We start from the raw sequence: 10,561 nt of genomic DNA on the forward strand, positions 1-10,561 counted from the left end.
GCCACTCTTCCTAATAATGCTTGACTTTTCCAGATTGCTGCCAACTCGTGGGGGAAAAACTGGGGGGAGAACGGCTACTTCCGTATCGCTCGCGGTGAGAACGAGTGTGAGATTGAGGCATTCGTGATCGGCGCGTGGGGTAGGGTCACTATGGAAGACATGCAGAGCCACCATCACCGCCGACGCAAGTAGAGACATACACTCCAGGAACCCAGCACCCTCTTCCCCTACCCTGCGGGAGCAACTCAACTAGTCCCAGAGTGCCTACCCTTCAGCCCATACCCTCTTCCCCTCCCTACCCTGGGGGAGCAACCCAACCAGCCCATGAGGCCCTGCTCTTACTCCCTTACCCCCACGCTAAAATGTGGGGGAACAACTCAACCAGTTCCCACTCTGACCTTTGGGGGAACCAATAACAACTACCCCAAGAACTCCAACTCTTAACCCCTTACCCCCTTGCACCCACCTCCCCTTACAGCAGCCTAGGGGTTTTGAAACCCCCCAACCCAACTCAAGGTTGATGGCACCAAAACAAGCTCCAGGCCTGCAGGCTGAGAGAGGCTTCTCCATACAGCCTCCTCTGGCTTCAGGACACAGCAATAAGCACCTCAGGACTCATTATTCCAAAGACCATCCTTCCCAGACTCCTCGGCTTCGGCCTGGCATAGACTGTCTACTTCCTACTTCTGTTCAAGTCTTCACTTCCACTGCTATAATGATGAAAGAACTGTCTTGATCTGAACTCTCTCACTCTCCTCTTTCTCATTGTGTAGCTCTCCATTTGGCTGCCATGACAGGTGGCTATCCATTTGGCTGCCATGACAGGTGGCTATCCATTTGGCTGCCATGACAGGTGGCTATCCATTTGGCTGCCATGACAGGTGGCTATGTATCTCTGGTCTTGGTTAACCCTCTCTCTGTGTTTCTCTGTTGTTGTGTATTTTGAAAGCCAACCCCTTAGGGACAGATTGGGATGGAGAGAACCAGAGAGATAGAGGGGTAAATGATACAGGCACCAGACTGGGCAGTTCCCACAACAAGAGATGAGAGAAACTAACGATCTACTACAGTTTAGTTTAACGTTATCACTAACTCTTAGTCTAGCTACTTACATCGCTGATTAATGTATTCCTATTACTGTCAGCAGATCTAGTGCAGTTGCAGTAGCCATGCATATCTTCACATGTTCCAAAAATGCAGAATTTTACACTGGAAAGGGTGTTGGGCTAGAAGCTTGGTGGTAGGTGGGGTTGAGGGTTTAGTGAGCTGTCCGTTTGACCAATAATTCATTTCCCCTCATTTACCAAAAATCGCTGTTTTATTTTTAGGTTAATTGCATTGAATGCACAGTACAGTATTGAGTTTCAGCAAGCTCTGGAAGTGAAACTCAATGCCAAATTTCTCTTGAGTTTTCAGTACCACATAATCTATCTGTTTATGGAAGAGATGGTGTCAATCTTCCAATGATAACAAATCAACCATCAAATCAACAGCTCTTGGCTGAAACCAACTGCTTGAACACAACTTTTCATTAGAAATAATACTAGTGGATCAGCCGTTTATAAATCTCCCTTATTACTATTTATACAGTATGTATAAAAGCAGAGATGAAGCATGTATAATATGTGTAGATGTGATTTGTAGCAAGCGAGGAGCTTAAAAAACAGCCTTTGAAAAACACATACCGTTTATTAAATCAACTGGTTGATAAAATCATATCTTGGAAAAATATGAGATCGATTGAAATAACAGTGTTGTCCTTTTGGTTTGAAGAAGGTGAAATGGTCACCACCAGATGATGCCAGAGACAGAAGAGAAAGAGAGACACTTGAATCCCTCATTTTTTTCTGATCGGGGTGGAGCCACTTTGGGCTACTTATTGGCCCGTCTCACTTTTTCTGGTTGGGTGGGTGGGACGAGCAAGAGTGGACACTAAGTAGACCAGAGCCAGCTCTTCCCTCTCTCACTTGAGCATGCCAGACATTATGGAGAAGCTGTGAGCTCACACAGGAAAGCATGTTCATGACACATTTTTTTCAATGGTAAACAGCTTGAGGAAACCATCTTAGTTATCCACTATCTTTGATGATGCTTCAACATGACAACCTTATGGGTTATCAAATGCCTTAATGAAATAAGTGCTGTTTTTTTGAGGGCCTCTGGTTGAAAGATTAGACCCATTGTGTATTATAGTCTTAATTTCTTTCATTCGGTGTATTTACATTTTAGTCATTTAGAAGACACTCTTATCCAGAGCAACTTACAGGAGCAATTAGGGTTAGGTGCCTTGCTCAAGGGCACACTGGCAGGTTTGTCACTTTCGTCGTGTCGGGGATTTGAACCAGCAACCTTTCGGGTTACTGCCCAATGCTCTTAAGCACTAGGCTACCTGTACACAGTGTTATGGTTTTGCTGAAAATATTCTTATTGTTGCTGTTGTGTATTAGTTGCTTTGAGAGGTGTTTGTCTCACACACAAACTCCCCCCTCCCCTGACCAGTTGCTTTAAAGCAGGGGTGTCAAACCCATTCCATAAGAGGCCATACTGTCTGCTGGTTTTTGTTTTATTTCAATAAAGACCTAGACGACCAGGTGATGGGAGTTCCTTACTAATTAGTAAACTTAATGAATCACTCAAGTACAAGGGAGGAGCGAAAACCTGCAGACAATCAGCCCTCTGTGGAATGAGTTTGGCACATGTGCTTTAAAGGGTGCTCAGGAGGTGCATATTATTCTTCTGCAAGGTGAACACGCACAAATCAAAAGGTGAGGAGGAGGTCGCACTCAGCTGCCAAAGTCTGTTCAATGCTGTTTCATTGTAGTATTTTTGTCAGTTTGATGGTATAAGCCTAATATCTTAGACACCACATGCCACTAACACTTCAGTATTTAGCAATAGGCATGTGTAGGCATACAACAGACTCATTGTGACATTTCAAAGGTTGTGCGTCTCCCCAAAAATGTTAAGTAGGTAGCTCAAGACTCAACTGAAGCCAGTGAACACACAGATTCTGATATACTGATTTAACTTGATATAACTGCCTTATGTAATGTTGCCTAGGTGCTCTTTTTATACAGTCTCTCTAATTTTGGCAATTTTGTTCAAATTTGAAATATATTTTTGTCATTCGTTTTCAATGTATCAGTTTCCAGAGGCGCCAACTGTCCTTTCAGAGACCACATCATATACAGTCTCACTCCACAATAAACTGCTTGGCTTCCCAGAAGTGATGTATTTTCAACTGTGCCACCTTTCCAATATGGCTTCCAGTTGTCACATTGTTACTGTAACTCAGCCAAGGCTCCTATAAGCCTACACAATTTCATACATTTCAAGTAGGCCTTTAGTTTTAAACCCTCATTACAACCATCACCTCTGAGAAAAGGACAGAGACGCAAGAAAACAGACGTGTGGATGGACAAGCAATGTTCAATGTGGAGGAAGGTTAGGCTATAGGAGGTAGGGCAGACATAGCCGCATGCTGTGTGAACCATGCGGTCTACAGAATATTTACTTTCACTTCAAACAAGCGAGAGAGGATGAGTATGATCAAATGGTGGGATGGTGAGGTGCATCATGGGTTCACGAGGCATGACAGTGCAGAAAGAATGGAGAACAGAAGGGAGGTGGGGGTTGAGGGGGGGGGGGACTGGGGAGGGAGTCAACAGAGCTGAAAATGGATACGATGACATTGTGTTGTTTAGAAAAGAGTACACCAGAAGACTTTACCACTATTTAGGGCTTTGTTAAGCCAGTATCGCTGAAGCGTTATAGAATGCGCAATTTTCTGCAATAGGTATTGAATAGAGCCCTTAGTTGTGTTTTTCACTTGCCTTTTAATCCTTTATAGGTTCTAACCCCTGAGGCTTCAATAGTCACATGATGGACGGACTCATGCCAAACATAGCCACATTTCACAGGAAAAAGACCAAGTCCATATTATGGCAAGAACAGCTCAAATAAACAAAGAGAAACGACAGTCCATCATTACTTTAATAAATGAAGGTCAGTCAATATGGAAAATGTCAATAACTTTGAAAGTTTCTTCAAGTGCAGTCGCAAAAACCATCAATCACTATGATGAAACTGATGAGGACCGCCACAGGAAAGGAAGACCCAGAGTTAGCTCTGCTGCAGGGGATAAGATCATTAGAGTTACCAGTCTCAGAAATTGCACCCCAAATAAAATGCTTCACGGAGTTCAAGTAACAGATACATCTCAACATCAACTGTTCAGAGGAGACTGTGTGAATCAGGCCTTCATGGTCGAATTGCTGCAAAGAAACCACTACTAAAGGACACCAATAAGAAGAAGAGACTGGCTTGGGGCATGAAACACAAGCAATGGACATTAGACTGGTGGAAATTGGAGTCCAAATTTGAGATTTTTGGTTCCAAACGCTGTGTCTTTGTGAGATGCAGTGGGGGTGAACGGATGATCTCTGCATGTGTATTTCCCACCGTAAAGCATGCAGGAGGTGTTATGGTGTGGGGGTGCTTTGCTGGTGACACTGTAATTTATTTAGAATTCAAGGCACACTTAATCAGCATGGCTACCACAACATTCCGCAGCGATACACCATCCCATCTGTTTTGGGCTTAGTGGGACTATCATTTGTTTTTCAACAGGACAATGACCCAACACACCTCCAGGCTGTGTAAGGGGTATTTGACAAAGAAGGAGAGGGATGGAGTGCTGCATCAGATGACCTGGGCTCCACAATCCCCCGACCTCAACCCAATTGAGATGGTTTGGGATGAGTCGGACCACATAGTGAAGGAAAAGCAGCCAACAAGTGCTCAGCATATGTGAGAACTCCTTCGAGACTGTTGGAAAAGCATTCCAGGTGAATCTGGTTGAGAGAATGCCAAGAGTGTGCAAAGCTTTCATCAAGGCAAACGGTGTCTACTGTCAATAATCTCAAATATAAAATATATTTGGATTTGTTTAACACTTTTTTTGGTTACTACATGATTCCATATGTGTTATTTCATGGTTTGATGTCTTCACTATTATTCTACAATGTAGAAAATAGTCAAAATAAAGAAAAACCCTTGAATGAGTAGGTGTGTCCAAACTTTTAACTGATACTGTATATTTGTTTATTTTTTTCTCATATGTAGCTAGTGAACTGACTGTTATTGGTGTTATGAAGACCTTCACGCTGAGATGGCTGTTAAGCCAAACAACTGATATGCTATCCATGATGCATTGAAATTAATTTAATAAAAGTAAGCTTTATGTAACATATATTTCAGTGCGGACACATTACATTTTTGCTTATTTAGATTTACTGTTTTTGGCAATTAATAAATCTGTCCAGAACAGTACACCATGTGGACCAAGGGGGTCAAGTAAGGATGCCAAAGGTACCACATAAGGAAATGTGGACAGAGGCATGCATTTGGTGACAACATGTTTACATTTCTCCCATTGTTCCTGGTTCAGGAAAAGCCCAATCACCCATTACCTCAACGCCTGCTGTTTCTTTAACCTTCCAGATTATGACAATTGCCAAATATCTCAATCGAGGTGTAAACTGTGACTGTGGACATAGGCATTGCAACAAACACATCGCCACCCCACCCCAGTGGTCCAGGAATTATCCATCACATTCTGTCCAATTCTTCTCTCATTGTCTATAGGGTGTTCTAGAATCCTCCATCGGTTCCTTCTGTAGTTATGTGAAACCTGGAGTATTCTTGAAGATGTCAACAACTGTAAAAGACAATAGGAGTTTCCACAGGACGAGGGTTGGGGTTTGGGGGAAGCCTTTTCTCACAAAAAAAGTAAGTTGTGAAATAAAGGAGACTGGTTTCCCTTAGCGTGTGGGATTCTTATCTCCTATAAGTGTTGACATCATGCCAGTTAATGTAGCGCTAGGGAATTGTTTTCCACTTGGTTGTGCAGTAGTTTCTTCATTTACAGACTATACATAACAATGCAAAAACATGTCCTGGAGGTCTCATGTATTAGCTTGTGACTGGGGCCACCTTGGGTCCACTTCTTAGCTCTTCGCCTCGGGGAAAGTAAAACATGATTAATTGTGGTAGATATTGAACAGGGAAAATCTGCACAATACCAGTCAATCTTACAGAAGCTGTATGACAAATCTTTACCTTTTGCAAGATGTGGCCCTCTCACCTTCATGCAGTTGCTTTGGCTTTGGGATTTGCCAGGCAACAGAAGCATCCCAGGCAACGGAAACAACTTGTCTAGCAGTATGTGCAAAGAAGCCCTGCTAATAAAAGCTGGTTTAGGGCCGCCATCTTGTGGTAAAACTTTGAGTGCAAGACAGCCATCACTAACACAACCCATAACTAAAACCCCTTCTCAGAAAGGGATGTAAATAAGGAAAATACACCTAAAAAGGTGGACTGTGCACTAAGTATCAACATAGAGACAACAGAACATTTAGAGAGGAACTTTATTGGAAAATATGAGAACTTGCCTAGTGAGCATGGCTCCACCTGCCCATATTCCTAACCAAAACTAAATTAGGCTACATTTGCATGTACAAAATGCCTGTTCTCATCTCGCATATATGCTTGAAAAGGGCACTAAGGAGATATCATAACCATTGCAGTGCCAGCCATTTTGAAACATATTTTCCTGTTTACTGTACATAGATAAAGAAGCTAGTGGAATTGTCTTTCTAAATCAAGTTGTTATCCTTCTTTTCATGTGAATGTCAGAAAGCTATTGTATATGTTTCTATCAAATCTTTATTTATCCAGGAAATCCATTGGAAGCATCAGGGGATGGAGACCCATGTAGGCACGAAGGCTTTCTGTTATATGTTAAGGTCATTCATTCAGTGTTAAAAAAAATGTTTAAACAGTTTGTGCGATTTGCTGTGTCTTTCTCTCTAGCGTGTAGGGCCGCCTCCTCTCCTACATTCATGCATTCTGTAGGCACACATGTAAAATATCCCTGGAACACACAGAGCACACACAGGTTAATAGACAATGGACATTGGAAACCAGCTGTAGACACCCAAAAACCCACAAGCCTCCCTTCAGCACCTACACTATCTATCAGGTCTGAAGGTTCAGCACTATGATGGAGCAAGGCCCCCCTAACCCATTGGAAGGCTAGGGAAAATCATCACCATATTGCTTTCATCAGACTCTTCAGATCTGCTAACGCTGGGGGACTAAGGGCTTGTGAGTTGTTTTTGGACCGGGCAATAGAAATATTGGGCATGTTGGTATGGAGCCAGTTTTGAGTACTGTGATTAACCCCGTATGTCAGTTCTTACCTGCAAAGAACGTCATGAGCAGTGCTACCCAGCCCAATATGTAGGACCAAGAGAAACGCCAGTCACCGAAACGCTTGCCCAGGAAGTTCACTGTTACACCCGTGTAGATGGCCATTGCCAGAAGAACAAATAAGGCTGGGAGAAGGCAGGGGAATATAAAAGGTAAATATGCTGTACTAAACATCTGTGTGTGTGTGTGCGTGCGTGCGTGTGTGTATGTGTGCATGTGTGAGACTCACTGGAGACGAAAAACATGATCCCTGCAGCGAAGGAGCGGTTGAACCTCTCGAAGGCGGAGAAGTGGGCGAAGGAGAGGATGCCTGCGATGATGCCCGCAAAGCACGACATCCCTGACAGGATCATAAAGGCCCGGGTGGCATTCCAATATGCTAGAAGGGGACAGACAGAGTAGTGAGCAGGATGACAACAACAGAGCCCCAGCATCCTTCCTTCAAGGCAGTTTGACAACTAAACCTAGTACCATTCTCAGCCTGTAGGTGGCGCCATATTTCTCATGTGCAACATTACTCTAAAATACATTCCAGTAACAGGTTTGTGACAACAGGTTTGTAACATAAAACAAAGCAGCCATTGATGAGATGTCTCTGACAAATTACTTTAACTAGACTAGGAGGAAGCCTCTATTAACTACTGAGATGCTGCTGGTAGCCTATTCTCTTGGGCCATGTACAGGAGTGGTAAACATAGTTTTAATTACAATTGCTCTCTTAGGCTGTGTCCCAAATGGTACCCTATTCCCTATATAGTGCACTACTTTAGACCAGAGCCCTATGGGCATAGGGAAAAGGGTGCCATTTGGGAGGTTTTGCTTGACGTGTGTTCTCACCGATGCTGTCCGTCTGCATGTAACACTTGCCCGACATGCAGTACCTCCACAGGCCCTGGTGGGCGAAGCTGCCCGACAGACGGTACTGCATCCAGTAGTCTGTTGCTGTGGAGACCACCAGCAGGATGTTCCCCACCATGGCACAGAACAGGCCCCCTCCCATGAAGCTGTACATCCTAAGAGATGCTGCTGTGGCCACTGTGTGGTACCTGATACTGCATGGGAAGACGAGGGAGGGTGGGTAAACACACCTGGATGATATAATGTTTTGTATGACACACACACAGTTTGCTCTGGCCACTTCGTAGCTCCTCATACTAGAGAGGAAGATGAAGTTAGACACACACACCTGTACCTATCTGGTATGATCTTCGTATGTAGAACACACTCAGTTTTAATAATAATGATTCCATACAGTATAGAATGTAATAGAAACAGGAATAAGTTCAGTACGATTCTTGACACCGGAAATAACTGTTACATGGACAACAATATTTGAACGTCAAAGTACAAATTGCTGAATCACAGTAGTCTCAAAATACTGGTAATTTGGGATCATATATATTAGAGTTTATAATTATTATCAGTTGAGCTCACTCATAAGCACTACTTCATATGATGCTATGGCACAGACAATAAGTCAGATACAATCTAAGCTTTATGCGACACCTGTTAACATATATGAACATTTGCTCCATATAGCATAAACAAACACGCATGCAGTTTTTACATTGTCATAGAATGCACGTTTACAACTAGTATCCTTAAACAGCTCTTTTGCCAAGTAAGTTCTGCCAAGCACTGAATTGAATTTGATCAGTGTTTATTCAACCACTATTGTCTTCTTTTCAGACTTCAGTTTACTGAGTAACTGTGTCTTTGGAACAACTATACATTTTTATCAAGGTAACATTATATAGATATACTGTATTTAGGATGCCGCTTACCTTGTTTCTTCAGTAAAAACACCCTCTTAACCGTTTACCTTTCTGGGGAGAAAGGGTGAGAGGGCTAGAGAGAAAGCTATGTTGCAAGCCTAGGAGGAGAGATAGGAGAGTGGAAGAGAACTCCACTGGGCTATCCCCTCTGTTGATGGAAGCAGAATCCTTAAACAGTCAGTCCCCATGTAACGGATGCAATTGAACAAGCCATCGCTAGTGGCACGGGATCATGTGACCCCCACAGCCCTTTCAGTGTAGGCGGCTGGGTGGGGGTCAGGGGGTTAGGGTAGGGGCTTTGGCTGGTTTGTATTTGGTATGTTCTAGAATTGTGGATGTGCATAGGTATGCAGTACTGTTGGAGTCAATGCAACATGCTGAAGCCAACATTCTTTCTTTCAATGGATGTGTGGCTGTGGCGGCATGGATAGACAGTTAGACACACATACAGTATAGGGAGGGATGGCCCCTCTGTCTATCTGGTTGTCCTCTCTCTAATATACAGAATACATCTGTAATATGTTGCTCACCTGCTTCCTCATAATACTGTTTTTAAATACACTGTAAGTTGAATACTCTGTGATCATAGTTTTCCATGACTGTATTTAGACAGTGTATTTTGTAGACACACACACACACACACACACACACACACACACACATAAACTGCCATCTAAAGACAGCTACAGACAGTCTGTGTGGTCTGATTAAGGGATAGGCCATCTTCCAGTGACAGAACTGTCATACCCTTCATCAAAAGCCAACATCACGGTGTCATTTAACAGAATCAGTGGATTAAAACATAGCAATTATGACTGCCATTTAATTTCCCAATATATCAGTATTAGTATTTATGTCCAGAGGAAGCAGACGCCAAACATGCAGATAAGGTTCTGTTTATGACTGCTTCATTATGCAAGGAGGTGAGTGGTGGGGATAATTTAAAGTAAAAGCGCTGGTTGACAATTTCAGGACATGTTTTGACGGTGTGAAAAGTGGTGTGAATTTTTTTTTAAAGGCTGTGCATATGGAGGTACATATGCTATCAGCTTGGCATTTTACTTAAAATTAGGCTACAACAGCTTTTTCAAACTGGAACTCCAAATCACGCTTGGTCTATATGGTAAGCTACAGACACCATAGTCTTCTTGTTTGCTAGCGCTCCTCCAGGGGAACTTGTTGTGTCAGCAGCTATGGGAAGAGATTAACACAATAATAAATGTTTATATTATAACAGTTATATATTGATTATATTGACATATACAACTTAAAAATATTGATTTGAATAAGTTTGGAACACAAAGATAACTTTGCCAGTCAAATCAACAGGTAAGATAGTCATCGGGACCAGGTACAGCCCCCTTGTGGAGTGAAATAGCTATTATATTAGTGCTTTGTCATCAGGTCTGGTGCATTTAGGTTGCCTTTGCACGGTATATATCATTGCTGTCAACCTGCAATTGTACATTTTTGTTTGAGGATGGCTTACCCCCTGTTGCCAAGTGTAGTGTATA

The 10,561-nt window shown here is 42.8% G+C and overlaps 2 protein-coding genes across 3 annotated transcripts in view; one reads left to right on the forward strand and one right to left on the reverse strand.

Moving 5' to 3' along the window:
* The window catches only part of LOC106570498 (tubulointerstitial nephritis antigen-like), a 69,959-nt gene extending 66,733 nt beyond the window's left edge, over positions 1–3,226 (forward strand). For both annotated transcript variants that reach the window (XM_045694901.1, XM_014142904.2), the window contains exon 12: positions 34–3,226. In XM_045694901.1, the coding sequence (XP_045550857.1) occupies positions 34–192 (159 nt within the window). In that variant the 3' untranslated portion in view covers positions 193–3,226. The remainder of the gene's footprint in view (positions 1–33) is intronic.
* A 3,183-nt stretch (positions 3,227–6,409) lies between these two features.
* LOC106570500 (lens fiber membrane intrinsic protein) lies at positions 6,410–9,618 on the reverse strand. Its single transcript, XM_014142906.2, has 5 exons — positions 9,057–9,618; positions 8,110–8,324; positions 7,502–7,651; positions 7,263–7,397; positions 6,410–6,934 (listed from the first exon to the last, which is right to left on the reverse strand). Exons 2-5 carry the CDS (start codon positions 8,282–8,284, stop codon positions 6,870–6,872), a joined length of 525 nt encoding a protein of 174 aa, XP_013998381.1. The 5' UTR covers positions 8,285–8,324; positions 9,057–9,618; the 3' UTR covers positions 6,410–6,869.
* Between the last annotated feature and the right edge of the window lie 943 nt (positions 9,619–10,561).

This window comes from Salmo salar, chromosome ssa14 (genome assembly GCF_905237065.1).
Source record: "Salmo salar chromosome ssa14, Ssal_v3.1, whole genome shotgun sequence".
NCBI lineage: Eukaryota > Metazoa > Chordata > Actinopteri > Salmoniformes > Salmonidae > Salmo > Salmo salar.

Coding starts and splice junctions, on each gene's coding strand:
- LOC106570500 (XM_014142906.2), bottom strand. CDS start 8,284: ATGTACAGCTTCATGGGAGGGGGCCTGTTCTGTGCCATGGTGGGGAAC. Junction 7,652..8,109: donor CATGCAGACGGACAGCATCG/GTGAGAACACAC, acceptor GTCCCCTTCTAG/CATATTGGAATGCCACCCGG. Junction 6,935..7,262: donor GCTCATGACGTTCTTTGCAG/GTAAGAACTGAC, acceptor TGTGTGTTCCAG/GGATATTTTACATGTGTGCC.